At 43.0% G+C, this 26,007-nt stretch overlaps 2 protein-coding genes across 5 annotated transcripts in view; one reads left to right on the top strand and one right to left on the bottom strand.

Moving 5' to 3' along the window:
• Positions 1–4,571, bottom strand: part of DNAJC21 (DnaJ heat shock protein family (Hsp40) member C21) — a 132,310-nt gene extending 127,739 nt beyond the window's left edge. For both annotated transcript variants that reach the window (XM_030193022.1, XM_030193023.1), the window contains exon 1: positions 4,416–4,571. In XM_030193022.1, the coding sequence (XP_030048882.1) occupies positions 4,416–4,512 (97 nt within the window). In that variant the 5' untranslated portion in view covers positions 4,513–4,571. The remainder of the gene's footprint in view (positions 1–4,415) is intronic.
• Positions 4,572–4,636: 65 nt separating this feature from the next.
• Positions 4,637–24,977, top strand: RAD1 (RAD1 checkpoint DNA exonuclease). Of its 3 annotated transcripts, none has more exons than XM_030193025.1 (6): positions 4,637–4,689; positions 8,283–8,550; positions 15,970–16,078; positions 22,702–22,960; positions 24,128–24,226; positions 24,577–24,977. In XM_030193025.1, exons 2-6 carry the CDS (start codon positions 8,356–8,358, stop codon positions 24,758–24,760), a joined length of 846 nt encoding a protein of 281 aa, XP_030048885.1. In that variant the 5' UTR covers positions 4,637–4,689; positions 8,283–8,355; the 3' UTR covers positions 24,761–24,977. The 3 variants fall into 3 exon arrangements, with proteins under 3 accessions (XP_030048885.1, XP_030048884.1, XP_030048886.1); XM_030193024.1 differs by having other exon boundaries at positions 4,648–4,731; XM_030193026.1 differs by having other exon boundaries at positions 4,652–4,689; positions 8,300–8,550.
• The last annotated feature ends 1,030 nt before the right edge of the window (positions 24,978–26,007 follow it).

Raw genomic sequence — 26,007 nt, 5'->3', positions numbered from 1 at the left:
GCTTAGCACAAATCCTTTACACACTGAATCATCTCAATCTCATCAATAATCCTGCTACAAAAACTTTTTCTTCCAGATTTGAACAACATTTTCGTACTCCTGCCCCACCTTTATCTCGTCCTTTGGTCATATACCGACAACTACCTTCTGATCAGTGGAGTTCCCCTGTGCCTCTCCTTACCTGGGGTCGTGGTTACGCTGCTGTTCAAACAGATTCTGGCCCGGTGTGGATTCCAGCAAAGTGGGTGAAACCTCATGTCGTGGCATCAAGGTCTTCACAACCCAATTCCCAATTTCACACTCACCCTTCAAGGACCGCAGATGCAAACACGCAAACGGTCAGTGACTCGTCAACCTAATGCTCCTGTTACTTGGGGACAAATTAAAGCCTTGAGTCAACAAGCTACAGAGACTTTAGAAAAAGCTCATATTGAAAAGACTGATGATAACTTCGTAGTGGCTATTATTGCAGCGCTTAATGCTAATTCCATTACATTGCTTCTACTGTGTTGTTGTTTGTACATACCTTGTGGACAGTCACAATTACTTCCCACAAAAAATATTTGGGAAGCGTTTGCAATTTCACTGAACCAAACTGATTTCTGTCTTTCTCATCAAAAGGCAGTTGGAGAAGTTTTGGCAACTTGCCTGATTCCAGTATGTCATGATCCTAAAGATATGCAAAATGATACTTGGTTTTATTCACAGCTTCCTGTTAATTCATCCTATCGAAATGCTTCTTATGAATACCATAATTGGGGAACACAAACCCTGTTGCCGCCTACTTTGGCAATGCATGTGAGAACCAATCAAATAGCTAGTATCAATATGACATGTGCTCGTATGGTTAATTGTACCCGATCAAATTGTGTTAATTTTGGACCAACTTTGTTAAATTGTAGCTCCTACGAAAATGTTTCATATATTTATAAATTTACTCATTTACCCCCTGGCTGGTTTTGGTCATGTGGAATGTATACCTTTAATTATATTCCAGCTAATATATCTGATGGTACTACATGCTGTCTAAGTCGACTCACTATGGTACTTCCCAGTAAACATATTTTATTTTCTAACTCCTCACATATGCGATCCAAGCGTATGACCCTTGCTGCCAATTGCAATGATAATGTTAAATTTCTGAGTCAAACTGAATATCTGGCACTTGCATTTTCATTAATAGGTGTCCCTGCATTGGCAGCGGCAAATGCAAAAAATATTCGTGAATTAGCCTGTTGGGCAATTAAATCAATCAATGCAACCTCCACTGCTATTAGTTTACTTAATGCTGAGCAACAGCAATTACGTCATGGAGTTTTACAAAATCGAGCAGCCATTGATTATCTTTTATTACTTAACCATCATGGTTGCGAAGAGTTTCAGGACATGTGCTGTTTTAATTTATCTGACAATTCAAAGGCCATTGACAAACAATTAGCTTTCCTACGGAATTTAACTACTCATATTACTATTCATAATAACCTACTCTCTGATGTATGGGATCAATTGTGGCAATGGATCCCTTGGACCTGGCTCCGCCCTATTATCCAGTATTTAGTCATTGGTATTTTTGTTTTCACTATTTTTTGCTGTTGTATACAATGCATTCCTAACCTTTTTTCTTTATGTTTTCCTCGTCCATTCGCTCCAACACGTCACTCTGCTCAATATGTTTATAAGCTATTACAAACATCTCCACCTCCATCTCCAGCTGGCACACCACGGAGATTTCATTAAAAAAAAAAAAAAAGGTGGAGATGTAGATAGAATGTATTTGGATACAGGCAGCAGATGATGTTTTGTATATTCCTGAGAATCTAGCATGTGATGTTTTTGTTCTTTCCTGAGAAAGTAGCAGAATAGCAGGTGATGTTTGTACATTCCTGAGCAGGTTCACGAGCTGTTCATGTAGAGTTGTTCTTGTAAGCAATGCATGATCATGGTTGTGTAAGCAAAATGTAACCAATAGTAATGATAATACATGTAATATCCATGAATATTCATAGAGTATATAAGAAGGGGATTGACTCCCAAATAAAGAGTTTTTTGCCCAGACACACGAGAGGAGAGTTATTTTGCAACAGATAGGCTCTTTGGGAAATTAAAGTCATTGGATGAGGCAATGTCCTTCCATGTGATGGTACAGTGTCAAACTGTTTCCTTTTTTTTTTTTTTTTTAATCTAACAGGTAGGGTCGCTAATGTGTGCTTCCGTGTTATGTGTTAACAGTAATGCACATAATTCTACTGCAGATCCCATTTATGGAAAGTAATATAAACCCTGCCCTGATGCTCCGTGAGATCTTGGGTAAGCCACGTAACCCCTTCATTCCTCTGGTATAAACAGATAGTGAGCCTGTGATGAACAACGAAAATCCCCAATATCTTGAAATAACTGGCTGTGAACTACTACTGGAAAAAGCATAAACTAAAGCCAAAATTAGGCAGGCAGATGTGGGGGAAGCCGCTATTTATACCAGAAGCTGACCTGCAAGGAACAGCGCTCTGTAGAATATGCTGGGTACTTCTTAATGACTCAAAGTTGCGCTTAATGGACTTTCAGGTCAGCAGGTCTTATTTCTGACAACGTTTAGATTCAATCAAAATACAATAAAACTTGAGCCAGTAAGTCTAAACCCTGAGAGAACGACCACTCAGACCTGCAGGAAGACTACTGCAAAATCCCCAACGCCTTGACCCTCTTCAGGAAGGAAGAGAGCTTGTGCATCACCCTCTGCAGCACGAGCTGCCGAAAGAAGGCAGATCTTCAGTGTTCCAGCTTAAAAACGGATCACTATTTTGTTTACAGTACAGCAGGCCTTCCCCAGCACTCGTTTGCACCGTTTTTCCTCAGAAGGGCCGCATCTCCCTGGATCCAAAACTCATTCTCCCCCAGAAGGACCACATCCCCCCCTGCATCCAGCACTCATTCGCCCCCAAAACGGCCGCCATCCCCCTGCATCCAGCACTCATTCTCCCCCAGAAGGGCTGCATCCCCCTGCATTCAGCATTCATTCTCCCCCAGAAGGGCCGCATCCCCCTGCATCCAGCACTCATTCTCCCCCAGAAAGGCCACATAAGTTGGATCGGGGGGGGGGGGGGGGGCATTCCTTCTGGGAAAAAACAGTGCTGAATCCAGGGAGATAGAGCCCTTCTAGGGGGAATAAGTGCAGGATCCAGGTGGATGCAGCCTCACTGAGAGAAAATAGTTCCTGATCCAGGTAGATGCATCACTTTTGGGGGGGGGGGGGGTAATGAGTGCTGGATCTGGGGGGGCTGCAGCACTTCTCAAAGGAAACAGTGTTGGATCCAAGTAGATGCAAACCTTCTGGGGGGGGGGGGGGGAAGGAGTGCTGGATACAGGGGGATTGGGCCCTTCTGGGGGGAGTGAGTGCTGGATCCAGGGCGGGTTAGGGCCTTTCTGGGGGGAATGAGTGCTTGATCCAGGTGGGTGGAGCCCTTCCAAGAAGAACCAGTACAGGATCCAGGAGGCAACAGCCCTTCTGGGGGAGAATGAATGCTGGATCAAGGTGGATGCAGCCCTTCTGAGAGAAAACAATGCTGGATCCAGTAAGAAGCTGCCCTTCTGGGAGAAATGAGTGCTAGATTCAGGGAAAAGCAGCCCTTGGGGGGGGGGGGGATATGGGCTGGATCAAGGTGGATGCAGCCCTTCCAGAAGGAATAAGGGCAGGATGCCACCCTTCTAAGGAAAGGGAAATGGGCCTTGCCTTTCTGAGGTTTTTGCAACTACATTCAAAGTGGTTTACATATATTCAGGTACTTATTTTGTACCGGGGCAATGGAGGGTTTTTGTTTTGTTTTTTTGTTACATTTGTACCCTGCGCTTTCCCACTCATGGCAGGCTCAATGCGGCTTACATGGGGCAATGGAGGGTTAAGTTACTTGCCCTGAGTCACAAGGAGCTACATTGGGGAATCGAACTCAGCTCCCCAAGATCAAAGTCCACTGCACTAACCACTAGGCTACTCCTCCCACACTAAGTGAAAATAGTGCTGAATCTAGGGGGTGCAACCCTTTTGAAGGCTCCCTCCCTTCTTTGGAGGAGGACTGCTGCACAGTAAACAAACTAGTGAACCGTTTTTAAGGTGTTATTTGAGGATCTGGGTTTTACCCACACCCAAGAACGTTTGCTGGATACAGCTCATTAGAGAGTTATGAACATGAATACTGGACCAGGAAGGCTCCCTCCCTTCTTTGCAGGCCTGCTGCACTGTAAACAAACTAGTGCTCCGTTTTTAAGGTGTTACTTTTTACCCACACACCAAGCCGCATCGCTCCCGGTCCATCCTTACTTCCCACCCACAGGAAAAAAAACTCGGCCCCAGTCTGTCATTAACCTCACTCCCGGCGTGGATATAACTGGGCCCCGGTACCACAGCGGGCTCCGCTGCTTACCTGGGTGCCACTTCAGTGCCAGTCTCCGGTAGACCCTCTTCAGCTCATCGTCAGTGGCGTCTCGGCGAACTCCCAACACCTCGTAGTGACAGCGCATGGCTGCGGGATGCCTGCTGAGCTCCCGGCTCACGTGCCCCAGTCAGAGAGTGGGCCTGAAGAGGCGGAGCCAGGCCTTCACGCTCACGCCCCACGCTGCGTCACTCTGACGAGGAGCGCCGTAACCCGGACAACCGCCGGCGGGAACGGGAGGAGGGAACAGAGGCGAGGCTCAAATGTGAGTGCGAGGTTGAAAGGCCGCGCGGAATCGATGTGTTATGTAAGTGAGTGAAAGAGAACGGACTAGAGTGGGAGCAGAAGCTCAGGATCTAGCGCTGCACAGCTAGAGTCTAGCTCCATCCCTGGCTGCCTTCAAATCCGGGCTAAAGGCCTACCTGTTTGATGCTGCTTTCGACTCCTGACTTGTCACTTTTATCTTATCCTTGTGTCCTTCTGTCTGTCCTTTCTTTATCCTTATTGATCCTGTCTGTTTGTCCTGATTTAGATTGTAAGCTCTTTTGAGCAGGGACTGCCTTTCTTCCTGTTCAAATGTAAAGCGCTGCGTACGACTGGTAGCGCTATAGAAGTGATTTATAGTAGTAGTAGCTTCCAAAGTGTGGGTTCATAGGCGCCCCGTATAAGAGGCTTGGGGAAGCTAAGCCTCCCCAGCCCAATCGTCGACTTCCGCTTGTGGTGCAGCCCACCCTCCCGCCCATTTTCATCTTTTATTTCCGTGGCAGCAACGTCAATGAAGAAAAAGACTACAGGCTCGCCGCCAGCTTCTCCCTTCTCTCTGCACACACTGTCCCGCTCTCGCGGAAACAGGAAATGCATCACCGCAGAAGGCGGGACACTGTGTGCAGAGAGAAGGGAGAAGCTGGCGGCGAGCCTGTAGTCTTTTTCTTAATTGACGTCGCTGCCACGGAGCGTATGGAGGTAAGCTCCGCCCCCTTTAGCCTCCCCAAACAGTTGGGCTACCGACCGTCTATGTGTGGGTTGGGACCCCAAATGAGGCAACAAAGCCTGCCTTTTGGGTACTGGTCCAAGTGGGCTCCCCATAGATACTTAGTTATTCTGCACCTCCAGGGTCACGGTGTCTTACAGTTATATTTGACCACAATCATGGGGTCATAGCCACAAAAAGATGGGCAAGCACAGATCTATCAAATCTATCAAGAGTAGAGTGGGCCCTGCGAAGGTTATTTAAAAAAAAAAGTAAGACAGATCATCTTAATCCTGCAGCTGGCTGCCTGTTTTGTATGTTGCTCATCGTATTTTTTATGTTATTATTTTTTTTTAACCCTTGTGTATTTTGTTTTGGTAACTTGTGCACGTATTGTCATGCCATTAAGGTTTCCATATTATCAGTCTGGCAGAAGGCGGTTGTCAAGTTTAGTGGAATTTGAAAAGGTTCAGAGAAGGGTGATGAAAATGGTAAAGGGGGATGTGATGACTTCCCTATGAGGAAAGGCTAAAGCGGCTAGGGCTCATCAGCTTGGATTAAAGATGGCTGAGGGGAGCTGTGATAGAGGTCTATAAAATAATGAGTGGAGTGGAACAGGTACACGTGAAGCACTTGTTTACACTACAAAAATACTAGGACTAGGAGGCATACAATGACGCTACAAAGTAATACATTTAAAACAAATTGGAGAAAAATGAGGACATAATGCCTTTGTATCGCATCATGGTGCGACCGCACTTCAAATATTGTGTTCAATTCTGGTCGCCGCATCTCAAAAAAGATATAGTGGAATTAGAAAAGGTGCAGAGAAGGGCAACGAAAATGATAAAGGGGATGGGACGACTTCCCTATGAGGAAAGGCTAAAGTGGCTGGGGCTCTTCAGCTTGGAGAAAAGACGGCTGAGGGGAGATATGATAGAGGTCTATAAAATAATGAGCAGAGCGGAACGGGTAGACGTGAAGCATCTGTTTACGCTTTCCAAAAATACTAGGACTAGGGGGCATGCGATGAAGCTACAAAGTAGTAAATTTGAAACGAATCAGAGAAAATTTTTCTTCGCTCGACGTTTAATTCAACCTGGAATTCGTTGCCAGAAAATGTGGTAAAGGTGGTTAGCTTAGCAGAGTTTGAAAAGGGTTTGGATGGCTTCCTAAAGGAAAAGTCCATAGACCAATATTAAATTGGACTTGGGGAAAATATTTCTGGGATTAGCAGCGTACGCTTTGTAGCGCTATAAAAATGCTAAATAGTAGTAGTAGTAGTAAAATGTTTTGTACTTTTTGGGGGGATCTTGCCAGGTATTTGTGACCTGGATTGGCCACTGTTGGAAACAGGATGCTAGACTTCATGGACCTTTGGTCTGTCCCGGTATGGCAATACTTATGTACTTATTTCTTCACTCAATGTGTAATTAAAGTGTGGAATTCATTGTCAGAGAATATAGTAGAAGCAGTTAGCGGGGTTTATAAAAGGTTTGGGTAGCTTCCTAAAAGAAAAGTCTATAAACCATTATTAAAGTGGACTTGGGCAAAATCCACTGTTTATTCTAGGATAACCAGCATAAAATGAATTGTACTGTTTTGGGATCTTGCCAGGTACTTGTAACCTGGATTGGCCACTGTTGGAAACAGGATGCTGCGCTTGCTTGATGGACCTTCAGTCTGGCCTAGTATTTCAACATTTATGTACTTACTAGCCGTGCAGCCTGTAAAAACGGACTAGTATAGGAAGGGGGGGTTGAAAGGCCCCCCATCCCACTGCCGAGTTCGCCGCTGCCGCTCCCCCTCCGAGTTCTCCCCCCCCCCCCCCCCCCGGAGCCGTCGCCACCCACCTTCCACCCGGTCGGGCCCTCGCTCCGCTATTGAAACAGCGAGGGCACGAACCACACAGCTCTACTGCTGAGCTGCCGTGGCCTTCCTTCGTCTCTGCCTGTGTCCCGCCCTCGTGTGACGTAACGTCGTCAAGGGCAGGACACAGGCAGAGAAGAAGAAGGAAGGCCAATGGCAGCTCAGCAGAGCTGCGTGCCCTCGCTGTTTCAATAGCGGAGCGAGGGCCAGATCGGGTGGAAGGTGGGTGGTGGCGGTGACTCCGGGTGGGGGGAGCGTTAGCGACGGCGGTGTCCCTCGCAGAGACCCTCTCTGTTCCGCCCCCGTCATCATGTATTGACGCGGGGGTGGGGCAGAGAGGGTCTCTACTGCACATTTGTGAGTGAGTACGACACTCGCCATTTATATATATTGATGCACTTTCACGTTAACTGGGCCAGCACAAGTACATTCGGCACCACTAGACAAACCTTTAGCCTTGCCTTCTCCAATTAACCTTTAGGCCTCTGCTCCCATCCCACCCCCAAACAGTCATGATTATCACAATATCATCTTTGCCAGAATAATTTGAGTAAAGGGACTATTTGAAAACTGCCCACTCTGCCTACTGATAAAAGTACCTCCTATGGTTTCATTGAGCTTCTGTGTTTGTTAGAACCATTATTGGTTTTTGCTGTAGCTGTCACTGCTGTTTAGCAACCTCTCCCCCTTGGGCTGTGCCTGGATGTTGGGCCTGCCCTATGCAAAGTATCAGAACCAATCCAGGGCCTTGATCTGTGAGCACACAGTGGGAGTGGGTAGCATGGGTGTGAAGGATTACTTTGAGAAAGTAACTGGTACTTTAATTTACTTCTGTGGAAATTTGTTTAATGATTGTGTGGATGCCAACCATTCTACTGATCAGAAGACCACGTGTCGAGTTAATTTTAAACAGAGAGAACTTTTCTTTCTAGTAGGATGCTGCACAATTATGTATCTTCAGACTGAAACACTGTAGCATTCAGCAGCAAATATGAACCCTAATTACAGTCTCTTTATAGGTTTTCCTGATAAACAGTTCTTTTGATTTCTTGTCAACATCGCTGGATTCTGGTGACAGTTAAAGACCAGGTGATGCCTTTCTCAACCCAGTCAGAAACTGGCGATGATCAATATATTTTAGTTGCCAACCTTGACAATGTCAGAAATCTGTCAAATATCTTAAAAGCTATTCATTTTAAGGACCATGCAACATGTTTTGCAACCAAGAATGGCATCAAGATGACAGTTGAAAATGCCAAGTGCATGCAGGCAAATGCCTTCATTCAGGTATGTTATTATTTATTTATTTTTTTATTTGTAGCATTTGTATCCCACATTTTCCCACCTATTTGCAGGTTAAATGTGGCGTACATTTGCCGTAATGTTACCAATGTTTTCTTCTATGTCGTCCCATAAGTACAAAGTGATAGATAATATGAATCACTGGTAAACAGTTATTGAGCGCTAGGAGGGTTCCAGATACCACAGGTGGCTTATTCTTGGATGCCCTGAACATTTGATGTGCACAAGACATAGCATAACATTTTGGAGTCCAAAATGTTATTTCAGTTTCTAGAGATGTAGACTGCATAAAGGAGGAAGAGTGGCTTCAAAATCAGTGCACATGGGCATAAATCATAGAATGAATAGGACCCAAAGGGAAAGGGTACATCACAGTGGAAAGAAATTACACATAAATATTTTACAAAAACTAAAATAGAGTGAAAAAGGTGAATTCGTATATGTTCTGCGTCATAAAGGATGCTGTAAAAGAGCTGATAGTCATTAAGGGCTTGATCTTATAACTGGATGCCTATGTGAGAAGACCACAAAGGAGTTTATTTTATAAAGGCAACACATGATGGCAGTGCCCCAGCACCACAATAGCAGTGCAACAGGATATGTACTGTTTATCGCCAAGAGGGGAAATAGACAGTACCTTTTAAAAGTTTTCAGACCTTTCTATGTTTTCACATTATGCTGTTTTGAAAATACAATTCAGAATGCATTAAAGTAGGAGCTTGTTTCACTGATCTACACAGAATATGTTAAACTTTCAAAAAGAAAGAATGATTATAGAAATATTCAAAAAGTAATTAAGCATCCTACACTAGCTCCAGATTTCTAGCCTTTTTCCTTTGCTGTTGGTACTTGCTTTATGATGAGGAAGTTCAAGGGAAGAACTGGGACATGTTCTGCAGCTTCTGCTCTTCAGTCTGCAGCTGGACATATGGATGTTTACTGTATATGGTCTGCTTGCTACCTGTTGTTGTGGATGGATTGTTGGGAAGTTAGGGGAAAGCAGGGAAGTGTTGCCTCCATCTTTGCCAGATCCAAGCATTTCACTTAGCCCCGACCAGCAATTTGATGGATCCTGCCTCAGTTTGAGCCAGCCTTTTCTCCTATGCAGTGGTGCTTGCTGATGACTGCCAGAATCCGTGGCTGAGCAGGAAGAGCCACGGGCAGCAAGTGAACTGAGTATGCAGGGAACAGCAATCTCGAGAACACTGGAGGTGGAAGGAGAATGCCTATGGCACTGGGACCATGTTTGAATTCCATTACCGTTTTCATCTGCACCACCTCCCACGGGAGGGCATTCCACATATCCACCACCCTCTCCGTGAAAAAATACTTCCTGACGTTAGTCCTGAGTCTGCCCCCCTTCAACCTCAATTCATGTCCTCTAGGTTCATTTGCGGATTAATACCTTTCAAATATTTGAACGTCTGTATCATATCTCCCCTGTTCCTCCTTTTCTCCAAGGTATATATGTTCAGGTCAGCAAGTCTCTCCTCGTACAGTTTGCAACGCAAATCCCATACCATTTTCATAGCTTTTCTTTGCACCGCTTCCAGTCTTTTTACATCTTTAGCAAGATACGGCCTCCAAAACTGAACACAATACTCCAAGTGGGGCCTCACCAATGACTTGTAGAGGGGCATCAACACCTCCTTTCTTCTGCTGGTTATGCCCCTCTCTACTCAGCCTAGCATCCTTCTGGCCACGGCTGTTGCATTGTTCTTCACCTTTAGATCCTCAGACACCAACACCCCACGGTCTCTCTCCTGAGTCGAGCTTACTAATCTCTCCCCTCCTATTCAGTATTTCTCTTTCGGGTTTCTGCACCCCAAGTGCATCACTCTATGCTTCTTGGCATTTAATTTTTAACTCTTGATTTTATACCAGTTTAACCATTCATACTAATAATTTATATTTTTTTGTTTTTAAAATTGCTGTGCTCAGTGTGTCAAAAAGTGCCATACTATAATGTTCCGCAGAACCAGCATATAGCACTATATTGTCTTGTCCATCATCGCACTGTACCCTGCCTGCCTTCTGTTATATTATTCCTATTAATAGTATTATTCGATGTTTATTTATTTAACACATTTATACCCCACATTTTCCTACTTAGTTGCAGGCTCAATGTGGCTTACACAATACCGTAGAGGCAGGCTCCGGTTCGGTAAAATACAAATACACAATATATTAGTAGGCATATAAGAAACATAAATAAAAGCAACAAAGAAATAAAGAGGGTGTGGTGATAAAAGAAAGGAATGGAAAACAAAAATGAGGACATTATAAAGCCTTTGTATCGCTCCATGGTTTGACCGCACCTCAAATACTGTGTGCAGTTCCAGTCACTGCATCTCAAAAAAGATATAGTGGAATTAGAAAAGGTACAAAGAAGGGGGATAAAAATGATAAAGGGGCTGGGATGACTTCCCTAAGAGGAAAGGCTAACGCGGCTAGTTCTCTTCAGCTTGGAGAAATGACGGCTGAGGGGAGATATGATAGAGATCTATAAAATAATGAGTGGAGTGGAACGGGTTTAGAAATACTACTCTATGATTTTATAATTAGATATGGACCATAGTCCAATTCACAATGCAGGTATAGAGGTCCTTATCTTGTTCCAGGTTCAGGAGTGCTTGAGTACTTTATCTGTGCTGCTGGTTCTGTCTGTGCATAGTGCTATATAAGTGCAATAAAAAGTCTTCAAAGTGGGTTTCATTGTCAGCTGTTCTATGTTCTCTATGTGGTGCCACGTTTCGCCTTGCTGGCGTCCTTAGGAGAACGTATTCTATAAATGTAACAATATCAACTCAGGCATTGTAAACTCTCGTGCATCTAAATATATCTAAATCTTTTACAATATTTATTAATTACCTTTTTTGTTTAGTCAACTTGCTTCGCTCGGTCAACCCTGGGGAGTCTGTTTGTCAAGCTCCAACCCCTACTGAGACGTCGGCACATGCTCATTGGGGTTGTATTTGAAAGATCATTATCTATTGAGTTCTCATTGGTTGGAAGCCCATGTGTCACCGCCCTCAAACTAACCACTCTATTTCTTTATTTAACCCATTAGGTTGAATCGTGTCCCATTCATTGATAAACCGTTGTTCCCTATGAATAAGGATTCTGGCGATGTCTTCTCCCCTTTGCAAATGTACTTGTACCAAAACCACATATTTCAAATCCCTATCGGTGTGCTTATGTTGCGCCCAGTGGTCCACAAGGGGAACATCACGTTTTTGATTACGCAAATTGCTCAGATGTTCTGCAATGCGTTGTTTAATCTTGCGTCTAGTTTGTTCAATGTACCATTTGTGGCAAGGGCATTGTACCGCATATATAACTTGTGACGTATTGCAATCTGTGTATGGAACGGAAATTATCAGTCCATACAACAGAAAGAGCTTCACAGATGAGCAATGTTATCAGATGGAGCTGCATGGAGAAGTTTCCCCATCTTAAATTAATCTGGAAGCTTTTGAGAAGCCTTATTGCACATGCATGCAATTTTCCATTTTTATTTAGAAATACTTGCTATACTATCTTTCAGGCAAAGAAACCTATCAAGACAGTTTAGAGTTCTAAAAGGATATTTAAAAAAATGAAAAACATCAACATACAGGGCCACACAGAAAATTTGTGTAAAAATTCACACGCTCCCAGCCCTTTATGATTCCCTCAAAAGCTTGTTGAATTCAGAATATGATGACGCTTACTGAAAATAAGGAGGAAGGGTGTTCCAAAAGAAAGGAGCTATAACAGCAAAGCTGAATGAATGTAATGTCTAATCTAACCTTTCTAGGAGAGAGGATGGTGAGAGATTCATGAGGTGAATGGAGAGTATATAAGGGAACATAAGGGAGTAGAAAATTATCCAGATATAGGGGCTGAAAGGAATACAAAGCATGTTGAACAATCATAGCTAGAAGGTTGTTAGGCTGTATAGAGAGAGGTGTGACCAGCATAAGAAAGGGGGTGTTGATGCCCCTGTATAAGTCATTGGTGAGGCCCCACCTAGAGTATTGTGTTCAGTTTTGGAGGCCGTATCTTGCTAAGGATGTAAAAAGAATTGAAGCGGTGCAAAGAAAAGCTATGAGAATGGTATGGGATTTGCGATACAAGACGTATGAGGAGAGACTTGATGACCTGAACATGTATACTCTGGAGGAAAGGAGAAACAGGGGTGATATGATACAGACGTTCAAATATTTGAAAGGTATTAATCCGCAAATGAACCTTTTCCGAAGATGCGAAGGCGGTAGAACGAGAGGACATGAAATGAGATTGAAGGGGGGCAGACTCAAGAAAAATGTCAGGAAGTATTTTTTCACGGAGAGAGTAGTGGATACTTGGGAATGCCCTCCCGCGGGAGGTGGTGGAGATGAAAACGGTAACGGAATTCAAACATGCATGGGATAAACATAAAGGAATCCTGCAGAGTGAATGGATCCTCAGGAGCTTAGCCGAGATTGGGTGGCAGAGCCGGTAGTGGGAGGCGGGGATAGTTCTGGGCAGACTTATACGGTCTGTGCCAGAACTGGTGGTGGGAGGCGGGGCTGGTGGTTGGGGGGCGGGGATAGTGCTGGGCAGACTTATACGGTCTGTGCCCTGAAACAGACAGGTACAAGTCAAGGTAAGGTATACACAAAAAGTGGCACATATGAGTTTATCTTGTTGGGTAGACTGGATGGACCATGCAGGTCTTTTTCTGCTGTCATCTACTGTGTTACTGTGTTAATATGGTACAAAGCCAGTAACCAGTGTTGCACCACAAGAAGCAGAGAAACATGCTCACACTGTCTCACACCATACAATAATTTCACTGGAGTACTCTATACCAACTGAAATCATTTTATGCCTGCCACATGAAGCCTGTTGTGGAGTGCATTGCAGTAATTAATTTTTGGAATTGCCAAAGTAAGAAGAAACCGTATGCCCTGTCAGCTGAGATTGTCTTAATTCTTTAAAGTGTCAGAAAAGCAAAGAAATCCACAGTCAAAATAATAGAGCCAAATCCAAGGTAATGTCCAGTGTGCAAATGGTATCCATCTTCTTCTACACAGCTGTTTGAACATGTACTCAGTACACTATGCGAGAGGAAACTGTGTTTTTAGTGTTTTTCATTTGAAATTGTTGCCGTCATTCAGACCTTTTTCAGGTGTATTCCCATTATATCTTAGTTAGATTGTCTGTTTTCCAAGTTAGGGATGTGCTAGCCATGGTTACATTTTAAAAATCAAGTTGTTTGATTTCCCTGTTATTTATTGGTGATGTGTGGTATGCAAGACCATATCCAGAGCAGATACCCACAGCTTGTGAATGTAGAACATCCCAATCATGATCCCTTTCAGTGTAAACTGGATTTCCAGAAAGGACTTTATATCCATGAAGAACAGCGTGAGATGACCTTCAGAACTTCTAAGTTTGGTCATTGACATCATCATCAATCTCAAGGGGTCTAGGAGCTGCATTAGATGCTGGGGAATCATTGGCATTGGGAGCGCTTCAGTCACGATTGACCTTGAACAGCACACAGGGTCGTACCAAGGACTGTGTGAGTGGTATTGCTGCACAGGGTGCAAGGGAGGCGGGGGCACTAAAATTGCTCCCTATCCATTGTCTCCTCTTCTTAGCCATGGGGCAAGGTAGGGGCACCAGGGACCATATTGCACAGGGAGCAGTTCCAACTCCGTACGATCCTGCCTGCACAAAGAAGAGGAAAGATTCAGTCTCTTCTTCACTGATACCAATTTCTGTAATTGTTCTTTTGCACTGAAAGTATAGGGGGTAGATATTCAAATCAATTTAACTGGACAGAAATGGCTCCTGGCCATTTAAATCATTTGTTTGTGGCTAACCAGTCATATACCATGGCACTTAACTGGACAACACCACTGAAAATGTCCAAATAGTGCCCAATGAAAAACCAGGTATTTTGGAGGCGTTCTGGGGCAGAGTCAGCAATTGGCCGGTTAAGCACCAATCTTCAATGTATTACGTTGTATATTTTGATGACATAGAGGGGCATAATCGACCAGAAACGCCTATCTCCATGGGCGTTAATCTCCGAGAACGGGTCCGTGAAGGGGCGGAGTGAACCGTATTTTTTTAAAAAAATAGACGCCCATGCTTTATTCGCCAAGGTGTGAGCTGGGCGTTTTTGCTTTTCACCGATAATGGAAAATGAAATCGCCCAGCTCAAAAACGAATAAATGCAAGGCATTTGTTCGTGGGAGGGGCCAGGATTCATAGTGCACTGGTCCCCCTCACATGCCAGGACACCAACCGGGCACCCTAGGGGGCACTTTTACAAAAACAAAAAAAAAGGTAAAAGAGCTCCCAGGTGCATAGCACCCTTCCCTTGGGTGTTGAGCCCCCCAAATCCCCCTCAAAACCCACTGCCCACAAGTCTACACCAGTACTATAGCCCTAAGCGGTGAAGGGGGGCACCTACATGTGGGTACAGGGGGTTTGGGGGGGGTTGGACGACTAGTAGCATTAAGCAGCACAATTGTAACAGGTAGGGGGGGGATGGGCCTGGGTCCACCTGCCTGACGTCCACTGCACCCCCTAACAACTGTTCCAGGGACCTGCATACTGCTGCTTGGGAGGAGGGTATGACATTTGAGGGTGAAAGTAAAAAGTTGTGAAACATCATTTGTTGTGGTGGGAGGGGGTTAGTGACCACTGGGGGAGTCAGGGGAGGTCATCCCCGACTCCCTCTGGGGGTCATCTGGTCATTTAGGGCACGTTTTGGGGCCCTATTCGTCAAAAAACAGGGTCCAGGAAAAGTGCCCTAAATTCTAGCTACAAACGCATCCATTATCGGCGAAGGGCGCCCATCTCTGTTCGGGTGATAACCACGCCCCAGTTCCGCCTTCACCACGCCTCCGACACTCCCCCGTCAACTTTGTCCGCATCCGCGACGGAGTGCAGTTGAAAGCGTCCAAAGTTCGGCTTTCGATTATGCCGCTTTATTTGTTTTTGTGAGAAGAACGCCCATCTCCCGATTTAGGTCGGAACTTGGGCGTTATTCTCGTTCGATTATAAGCTGGTTAGTAACATAGTAGATGACGGCAGAAAAAGACCTGCACGGTCCATCCAGTCTGCCCATGTGATGTATGTAGAAATACTACTTTAATGCTTTCTGATTTGTAGTTTAAAAGAGTTTTTTCTGTCTTGCCAAGTTGGCAACTTAAATTTGGTTGTTTTAGAACTTGTAAAACAGATTCTATTCAGCATAATAATATCCTCATTGGGTAATAAAGGAAATTTAACATATTCAATTAATACATATCAGTAGTGAAAGTAAAATCTGATTTGTTTGATTAGAATATTATACAATTTAGTTGAATGAGTTTTGCAAATTTGGGGCCGGAACTTTATTATTTCGTCTTCTTTTTTCAGGCAGGAATATTTCAAGAGTACACAATCAAGGAGGATTCGGTGGTATTTAGAATTAATTTAACTGTACTTTTAGACTGCCTAACTATGTTTGGGACCAGTGCTTTGCCAGGTATTGCCTAGATTGTAATTTAAATTTTTTAATGATTTTTAAATGTTCTCATTTACATAGGGCCACAATAAAAATATTTACCATGTTACTAACAAAAGAATTTGCAGTCTCAAATGTAAATGTAAGGAAATGAGATCAGCCTATCCAAAGTCACATGGTTATCTTCCTGTCCATAGCATAAGCTACACCCCGGGGAATTAAATGATTATGCATATACATAGTTTTCCCACATAACTAATTAGGGCATGCATAATTCCACATAGTTTTCTAAGCCCTCCCCTCCCACCAAACCCAATACTGGCCCCCATATTCTTGCAAACCCCTCCCCCTTCCCCCCAGACAACTCCATTGCTTCCCATAACCTCACCTAGAGTTGTGACTTCTCACCCACCCACCTCAGAAGCAATGCAACCCGCCTCCCACCCCACCCATAATGGACAACTCCCTGATCCTACTTAGACTGTCCAGTTCCCAATCACCCACTTCTAAAGGTTGGATTGATGCCGAATCTCTCCTGCCTCCACTTCCGCCATCTTTCAAAATGACATCAGGATGCACTGCCAGGAGTCAGACATTGCCACTTTGAAAGATGAAAGATGATGGTACAGGAGACAGGAGCAATCGGGCATTACTCCTGTCTTTAGAATTGTGTGGCAGGGATTGGGAAGTCTGGAGGGGTTAGAAGGGTGAGCACTTGGGCCATGGATATTTTTTGTTTTTTCAAGAACATAAGAGTAACCATATTGGGTCAAGACCAATGGTCCATCTAGCCCAGTAACCTGTTTCCAACAGTGGCCAAGTCAGGTCACAAGTACCTGGCAGAAACCCAAATTGTGGCAACATTCCATGCTACAAATCCCAGGGCAAGCATTTGCTTCCCCATGTCTGTCTCAATAGCAGACTACGGACTTTTCCTCCAGGAACATGTCCAAACCTTTTTTTTTTTTAACCCAGATACACTAACTGCTGTTGCCACATCCTCTGGGCAAAGAGTTCCAGAGTTTAACTATTCGTTGAGTGAAAAAATATTTCCTCCTGTTTGTTTTAAAAGTATTTCCATGTAACTTCCTTGAGTGTCCTCCACTCTTTGTACTTTTGGAACGAGTAAAAAAATTGATTTACTTTTACTCGTTCTACACCACTCAAGATTTTGTAGTCCTCAATCATATCTCCCCTCATCTGTCTCTTTTCCAAGCTTAAGAGCCTTAACCTCTTTAGCCTTTCCTCATATGAGAGGAGTTCCATCTCCTTTATCATTCTGATCGCTCTTCTTTGAACCTTTATGCTATATCTTTTTTGAGATAAGGCGACCAGAACTGAACGCAGTACTCAAGGTGTGGTTACACCATGGAACAATACAGAGGCACTATAGTATTTTCAGTCTTACCATCCCTTTCCTAATAATGCCGCACACTGAGCAGAAGATTTCAGCATATTATCTACAACGACACCTAGATCTTTTTCTTGTGCTGACCCCCAAGGTGGACCCTAGCATCACAAGCTATTTCCAGGGGTTTTCTTTTTCCCCCAGAAATGGTGTGCACTTGGGGTAGGACAACCGCCGACAGCCGCATTGGGCCAGCGGTAGTCCTGGAAGAGCGAGCAGACACCTTAATTTTCAAAAGGGTAACTATGGTAAAATGAGGAAAATGTTTTAAAAAAAAAAAAAAAGCTGAACGGCTCAGCTGCAAAGGTTAGGACTTTAAATTAGGCATGGACATTGTTTAAAAATACTGTTTTGGTAGCCCATACCAGATGTATTCCATGTATTCATAAGATGGAAAGAAGAGCAAACAACAGCCAGCATGATTAAAGGAAGAAGTGAAAGAGTTTATTAGAAGGAACATCTTTTAAAATATATTAAAAAAAAAAAAAGATCTGAATGAAGAAAGCAAGAAGCAACATAATCACTGGCAAGTTAGATGCAAAGCATTGATAAAGAGAATACGAAGAGAATCTTGCCTTGGACACAAAAGCTCATAGTAGAAACTTTTCTTCAGGTAAATCAGAAGCAGAAAGCCTGTGAGAGAATCTGTGGGACTGTTAGGTCATCAAGGAGTAAAAGGGGCACTCAGGGAGGACAGGGCCATAGCAGAGAGGCTAAATGCCTTGGTCTTTACTGAAAAAGATGTAACAGATCTACCTGTACAGGAGATGGTTTTCAAGGGTGATGATGCAGAGAAACTGAAAGAAGTTTCAGTGAATCTGGAGGATATACTGAGCCAGATATGAAATTGCAGGTCTGCTGTTGGGGCATTTGTGTAGCATACATCTCACATGTGTGTATTTCATCAGTAGTGCCTTTACTGTTATTTTGGGTGGTTTGAATGCTGACTACTTTGTTTAAGAAACCGTTGTACTATCTGTATGTTTTCTATCTATTTTTATTTGGGGGGTTTTCTGCTGTGACTCGTGTGTTCTATTAAATTATTTAACTTACTATCTGTGAGTGCTCAGTAAAACCTGTTGCTGAGGCTGGACTCTTTAAACGCAACATATCATGCAAACATCATTGCACTCTCAGCCCTCCCAGATTCTGTCTGCCATGGTATGTGTTGTTGCTTTCACAGTCATGTAGGAAGTTGGTAATGAACGTTTGTGATGTTGCGAGGTTAGACCTTATCTTTGCTATTTTTTTGTTCGAAGTATTCAGTTAACTCGTTTGCAGTAGGTGATGTTTCAGTTGATACCAGTATTTCCTGTGTTCTCAGTAGACTGTTCATGAGTTCAAATACTTTTTTCGTATTAGTCTGTTCTGGATTTGTGTAAGTGTTATAGTATTCCACTTTGGCTTTCTTTAAATTGCGTTTGTATGTTCTTATCAGTTTTCTCCATGTGTCTATTTTTTTTTGCTTTTGGCCCTATTTCTTTCTAACCTCCTATATAGTTTTTTCATATGTAGTAGCTCATCTTTGAATCAAGATCTTGGGTGTTTATTATTTTTCTTTTAAGTGGTGCTTATTTTGTCCAGTGTCTTTTCACATGTTTCATCCCAGTTCCTCATGAAATGGATGTCATTTGGTTCTAAGTTGCTATGTGCAGTCAACATTCTTATCCAGAAGGTGTGGTTGTCTATTTTCCCTCAGGTCGTGAGTGTATGTGGTGACCTTGGTTTTCTGTTCTTTCCGTCCACTTTCCATTGCAGTGTGAAAGTGAGCTTGCTGTGGTCAGACCATGGCACCTCTTCCCATTTGTGATTCTCTTTTGTGTGATTGTTGCTTATTGATAACCTGTAGGCTAGTAAGTCTAATAGGTGGTATTTTGTGTGGGATGAGGTACCTTATGCTGTTGTGAAGTTCCATTGGTTTAGGAAGTTCATTAGAGTTTTGGTGTTAGTGCTGTTCTGTTTGTCTAGGTGCAGAATGATCTCTCCAATTTGTCTTGGGAATTTGTCCAAATTCCTGGGGGTCGATAGATCAGTATTACAACTACTACTACTTATCATGTCTATAGTGCAACTAGACGTACGCAGCGCTGTACACTTGAACATGAAAAGACAGTCCCTGCTCGACAGAGCTTACAATCTAATTATGGTACATAGTTGGCCTTTGAGTGTTGTGTCAGTAACTTTGCGTGATAGGATTTTGATCGCTAAGGATAAATGTTTAGCGACAGGTTCAACAGTGAAAGTGGATTTGTATATTATTGCGACTCTTCCTCCTTTTTTTTTGTTTCTATTTATGTGCATTGTTTTGTATCCAGGAGGCATAGGTCCAGCAATATTGGGTCATCTTCTAGGTGTAGCCATGTTTCTTTTAAGAGTAGTAATCCTAGTTTTTCTGTTCCAATCCAGTCTCTCAGTAGGGCTTTCTTGTTGACTGCCGATCGTGCATTTATATATCCTGTGGGTATCTTGGTGTATGTATCGTGAATGATTTTGTTGTGTTTGATAATCTGTAGTTGTCAGTGCGGTCTGTCTGATTTTTGATTGTGATCTTGTTGTGTGTTGTTCTGGCTTGTCCTTTTGTTGTTGGTTTTAGGTTTTGTCTCTGTTCTGTTGTGAGGGTTATAGTTTGGTGTATCCAGTTGATGATGGGGTCTTTGTTTGTCAGTGATGCATATAGGGATTTTGTTCCATTTGTTAGGTGATGCCGCTAATATCCCAGTTATCCATATTATTATCATGTAGTGTGAAACCCATGTTCTGATGTTTGCCATTCTAAGATGTGTTTGGGCATGTGGGACTGTCTGTTGGAAGTCCTATTGTGAATCCTGTTTAGGTACCCACCAGTTATTATGCGTTTGGTCACATGGGGCTGGCTGCCTGTTGGAAGTCATATTCAGGCATATTTTCAAAGCACTTAGCCTTCCAAAGTTCCATAGGTTTCTATGGAACTTTGGAAGGCTAAGTGCTTTTAAAATATGCCACATTGTGAATCCTATTTAGATACCCTCCAGTTATTCTCATATAGGGCTTTTAGGCACGGGGTCCTTGTGGGGGACCCTATGTAAGGATCCTCTGGTTATGAAATTGTTGTTAAATATACAGTATTAGAGATTCGAGGATTCATGCAAGAATGTGGTTGCCAGTGCATGGTATAATTGTCTGTTTTAGTGTAAATTGTCTTCAGATATTATTCAGCATGATACAATGGAGTCTATATCAGTGGAGAGTGAACAGATAGTAGTGAGTGGCGTGCACATACAACTATTCCTGTGGCAGTGGGAACAGATAGAAGTGGCTTTCATGTACAGCACTACCTGCAGCAGTGAGTATCAACCCTGTAGTGACAATCACGGCTAGAGTGAAATGTACGGTGGAGATTCATTATGTTCAGCATTCTGAGAGGCGATGCCATGGTACATTGTGGCAGCTAGGATAAGTGATGTAAAGGATGCACACCTATCATATTATCCACTGATTTGGTCTCTACTTCGGCTGCCTTTCTTCTATCGTAGGTCGTGCAACACCAAATAGAGACCGCGAGACAGTAAAACTTAAATTTAACAGCATTTGGACTCTTCAGCTTGGAAAAGAGATGGGTAAATGGGGATATGATAGAAGTGCAAAGTATTGAGAGGTGTAGAATGGGTAAACATAAATTAATTTTTTGCTCTTTCAAAAAATACAAAGACTAGGAGACACTCAAGGAAGTTACATGGTATTACTTTTAAAGTGAACAGGATAGAAATTTTTTTTTACTCAACAAATTGTTAATCTCTGAAACTCGTTGTCAGAGGATGTGGTATCGGCAATTAGTGTATCTGGGTTTAAAGAGGTTTGGACAAGTTCCTGGAGGAAAGGTCCATAGTCTCTATTGAGATAGAAATGGGGAAAGCCACTGCTTGTCAATGGGACCAGTAGCATGAATCTTACTACTATTTGGGATTCTATGAGGTACTTGTGACCTTATTGGCTACTTTTGGAAGCAGGATACTGGACTAGATGGACCATTGTTCTGACCCAGTATGGCTATTCTTATGTTCTTATAATAGGATGTGTATGTACGAAGTCCAAAAAGGCACCTGTTTTATAAAGGCAACATAGACGCCTATGTGTCTTTTATAAATTAGGCATCTAAAATCAGACCCTGTAATGCACATGTTTACTCCTACTCTGAAGCTGATGTAAATATGTGCATCTATTCATGTATTTTATAAATTATGTGCATACATTGCAACTCTGCCCCTTCTCTGCTCAAACTGCATCCCATACCTACATATGGCACACACATATGCCATCTTGTCACTACACCTACTTATACGTATGTATACCTCTTTTTTTTTTTTTATAAATCTATTTATTAGAATCCTCTTTTAATAAAATTGCACAGCCCTTTCCACATATAAAGCAGAGAAACCTTTATAAAGTACTCCTCCACTATGTATGTGTGAAAGTGGTTTAATATTTAGGATTTGGCATTTTAGATTAGATTACTGCCTTTCCAAATCCAAGCTCAAAGTGCGTTGTAAGTCAGGTTCTTTAGTTACTTACAATTCTGAGTTATGGGTTTCTACAGGACCATTCTGGGAGGGTTGATGTTGGAGTAATCTTGATTGAGTTTAATTAAAATCTCATGGTCAGGGGCTTAGGGGGCTGAAAGAAAATTGAAGGGCGTACAAAGCTAAAGAAATTACCTAGGGTACATAATAACCTTGTACCAACCCTAAGTCTTTCAGAAAATGCAGTGTGTTGATCATACCTTGCATTCTGGAATTGTTGATCACAGTAGTTAAATAGCTTGTTTAAGAAACAGAAATTATTACTCATCTTTTCATAAGCCATTGGGCATAGAAATCTCCAGATGACCATGCATTATGAGAAATCATACTAAATTGTCATGTGAGTTTTTCTTTCCAAAGAAAAACATTTTTTTAAACATGTAATATTTATAGTATTACAGTAAATAGCCTGATAGATTCATTATTACAGTATGGATTATAGTCCACACAATAACACTGGTTGTATGCTAAGTACTGAATTCTTGTAATGTATCAATAAAATACATACCACATATGCTTGTAGCCCTCTCTTCTGTTGTTACAGCTCAGTCCCTCTTATGCTGTCTGCCATTGATGAGAACAGGATATTCCAATTTATTCTACATCTCTGGCTCCTGCCTTCAGTGATAGGGCTTTATATCTTGGAATTATTTCCCACTTTCATTTTTCTCTGTCTTTAGCATCCTCGACAGCTCTGCGAATGTGTTACATGGGCTATGGTCATCCTGTGACTTTGTTTCTTGAAGAAGGAGGAGTAGTAACAGTGTGTAAAATTCATACCCAAGAGCCTGAAGAGACACTTGACTTTGATTTCTGCAGCACCAATGTCATTAATAAGATTATTCTTCAGTCTGAGGGCCTGCGGGAGGCATTTGCTGAGCTTGATATGACCAGTGAAGTGCTGCAGATTACCATGTCCCCAGACAAGCCTTATTTCAGGTACTGAATTGCACCATTTGCATTTGTTGCTTTATTTTTTTACTAGGAGCCACATGCAGAAAGCTCTGTGTAGAGCATACACTCTACTGTGAAACTACCACCAAAACCAGGTCTTCACCCAACTCCAGGTCACTTGAGTGACCTACTTCCTTTGAGTCCCCACAGGGGACCCCTCAGATGCTCCAGCTCCCCTGCTGCTGGCACAAAACTTGCAGACTCTCACTGAGTCTAAGCCCTTAGGCTGGCAAGCTGAGCACCGCTTGAGCCTGTCAGTGCTCATCATGGCTTCACAGTGCCTCCAAGCGGCGTGCAATGCCTTCAAGTTCCAAGGGATCCCTCATGAAGGATGCTCAGCTAATCAAACTCAGTGGGAAGACAAGCAGCCGGTACAGAGCTCACAGTGCTGCAAGGATGCAATCTCTATACTAAAATTAGGTTTTTTTTGTTTTTTTTTAATATATAGCCAAACCCCCCACTCACTGTCAACACTGCCTGTCTGCTGCAAAGCAGAATTACAGCCGAGGCACATATGTACAGCAATCCCCAAGGGGAGTGGGGAGAAGGGACCCGGCCACCCAGATATGACACTCCTGGGGCTAATGAGACCCCTTCAGACCTTGGCCCCAATCTGTCTCCAAGGGGGAAAAAAAAGCACAGAGAGAAAACACTCTAGAAATTTTATTTTTTTACAAGGACTCTCAGCAAGTAAAACAAAAAGACACCCCCCCCCCCCACCCCGGGAACTTCATGCCTATAACCTGACCAAGACTGCACAGGCTTACCACATCCACTATCTGCTGGAGAATGAAAAATACTGACTCTTGGGGGAACTACACAGCATACTTACTGGCTCTCTTAGAAGTCAGAAGTTCTCAGTCTCCCTCTTCTGATGGGAGTGCATAACCCATCAGACTGGGTCAATTTGGAGGAATGCTAAGGAATGCTTCATGATCACCAACCTTTCCTGAATATTTTTTCTCACCTCGCATGTAGTTGAGATCTGTCCTTCGGGCTACATTGTTAGTCCTAATCTAAAAGTCTAGAAATATGCATCATTAGTTCTAGTTATGTTTTTTCCAAAATTAGTTAAAAATCACGTTTTTATTGTTTTGTTAGGCTACATTGGCAAATTTTGTCTGATTCCAGTATTTCAATTTTGTGTTTTAGATTATCTACATTTGGAGATGCAGGAAGTGCCCACCTGGACTATCCCAAGGACTCAGATCTAATGGAAGCTTTCCACTGTAGTCAGACGCAGACCAATAGGTCAGTCCATAGTAGAAATATTGGATTGGTAGTAAATTCAGAGAGTATTTCAAAGTATGACTTATATATAACCTTTGTAAATTTTCTCCTTTACAGTTTAGAAATTATTTTTGGGCCTACATAGGAGACAATTTGAGATTAGTTTCCTCCTTCAGATTTTGGATAGCACCTAGGTGTCTTCAGATCCAACCTTTATGGTCTCGAGCCCATGTACAACATCTTCTTAGGCTAACTTTTGCATTGCTTTGTCCAATAAAAGCTATCGCAAATCTATTTTCCCCTAGACACCCCATTTGAGTTGTGCAAGCTGTGGACATTGGAAACTTAGTTATATTATTCTCTGTTTGCAGGTATAAACTATCTTTGCTCAAGCCATCTACCAAGGCCCTGGCATTATCCTGTAAAGTGTCTATTCGAACCGATAACCGGGGATTTCTCTCCTTGCAGTACATGATCCGGAATGAAGATGGACAGATCTGTTTTGTGGAGTATTACTGCTGCCCTGATGAGAACATTGATGAGACAGAGCTATAGATGCAGCCTATGGACTCTACAGTTCATTTATGCATTCAGATTCAGGATATGTGTATTGTTAATAATTGCAGAGAAATACACATCTCGTATGGAAAAGCACAGTTGGACAATCTAAGTAATGGATAACTTTATTGCAGTGCAGCCTGGCATTGGTGGCACTCTGGTACCAACAGTGGTTGGAAACATAGAAGAGATGGGTAGAAATGCCAAAATATGTTAAAAAATTTTTTTTGCAAATGTGTGTTATTTTTGAAAGATTGGTGCAAACCTGAAACCACGCTTTAGTCACTCAACTCTGAATGACTTTCTGCTTATAAATACCTTTAAAATTCACAGTTATTGTACGAAAAGGATAATAATGAATTAGGTAAATAGTATGAAGAAACTAATTTTGCATGTTTTGAAAAATTGATACTATGCACTAAAAGGGCATATCTGTTTTTAACTTTTTTTCTGTATTTGTTTTATATATTTATAGCATAAAAATTAAACTTCTTAGCTTCCATTTTGCCCTCTCTTTTATATTCCTCCTCCCTCACCACCCCAGCCAGCAATGCAGAGCTATACATGCACTTTCGCCAACCAGGAGATTTACCTTAAGTGCACTTCCCTTAGCAGCAGTCACCCCTGGTAGTAACAACCAGGGACATAACTACCAATGAGCAAGGCTGGCAAAATGCCCAAACCCGCTCAATGGTGGGGAACGCCTGCAGCTGAACTCACCCTTCCTCTCCTCTTCTTCCCTGTGCCAGGTATGGCGTCTTTACAATTCTACACACACTCACCCCTTGCAGCGAGGCAGTTCGCTGATGACACAGCACTAAAGGTGGCCTCTCTCTTGGGCAGGCAGAACCTTTTCTTTGTTGTGTCCTTCCTCTCTGATGCAACTTCCTATGGGCGGGTCACAGCAGAGGAAAGGCTCCACCGGCCCAAAAGAGATAGGCCACTTTCAGCACTGTATCTCCGTGAGCCTCCAGGTGGAGGACTGGTGGGGGGGGGGGGGGGGGAGCTGTAGAGAGATCAGACCCAGACATAGTAACATAGTAGATGACGACAGAAAAAGACCTGCACGGTCCATCCAGTCTGCCCAACAAGATAACTCATATGTGCCACATTTTGTGTATACCTTACCTTGATTTGTACCTGTCTTTTTCAGGGCACAGACCGTATAAGTCTGCCCAGCACTATCCCCGCTTCCCACTACCGGCTCTTGCCACCCAATCTCGGCTAAGCTCCTGAGGATCCAT

Source organism: Microcaecilia unicolor, chromosome 2 (genome assembly GCF_901765095.1).
Source record: "Microcaecilia unicolor chromosome 2, aMicUni1.1, whole genome shotgun sequence".
NCBI classification, from domain to species: domain Eukaryota; kingdom Metazoa; phylum Chordata; class Amphibia; order Gymnophiona; family Siphonopidae; genus Microcaecilia; species Microcaecilia unicolor.
The sequence above is the reverse complement of the archived record's forward strand: the minus strand, read 5'-3'. Positions and strand labels throughout refer to the sequence as shown.

Excerpts from the sequence above, each read along its gene's own strand:
- RAD1 (XM_030193025.1), top strand. The coding sequence starts at position 8,356 with ATGCCTTTCTCAACCCAGTCAGAAACTGGCGATGATCAATATATTTTA. Across the intron at positions 16,079-22,701 it reads TGGGACCAGTGCTTTGCCAG|CATCCTCGACAGCTCTGCGA; the intron begins GTATTGCCTAGA and ends CTCTGTCTTTAG. Across the intron at positions 24,227-24,576 it reads AGTCAGACGCAGACCAATAG|GTATAAACTATCTTTGCTCA; the intron begins GTCAGTCCATAG and ends CTCTGTTTGCAG.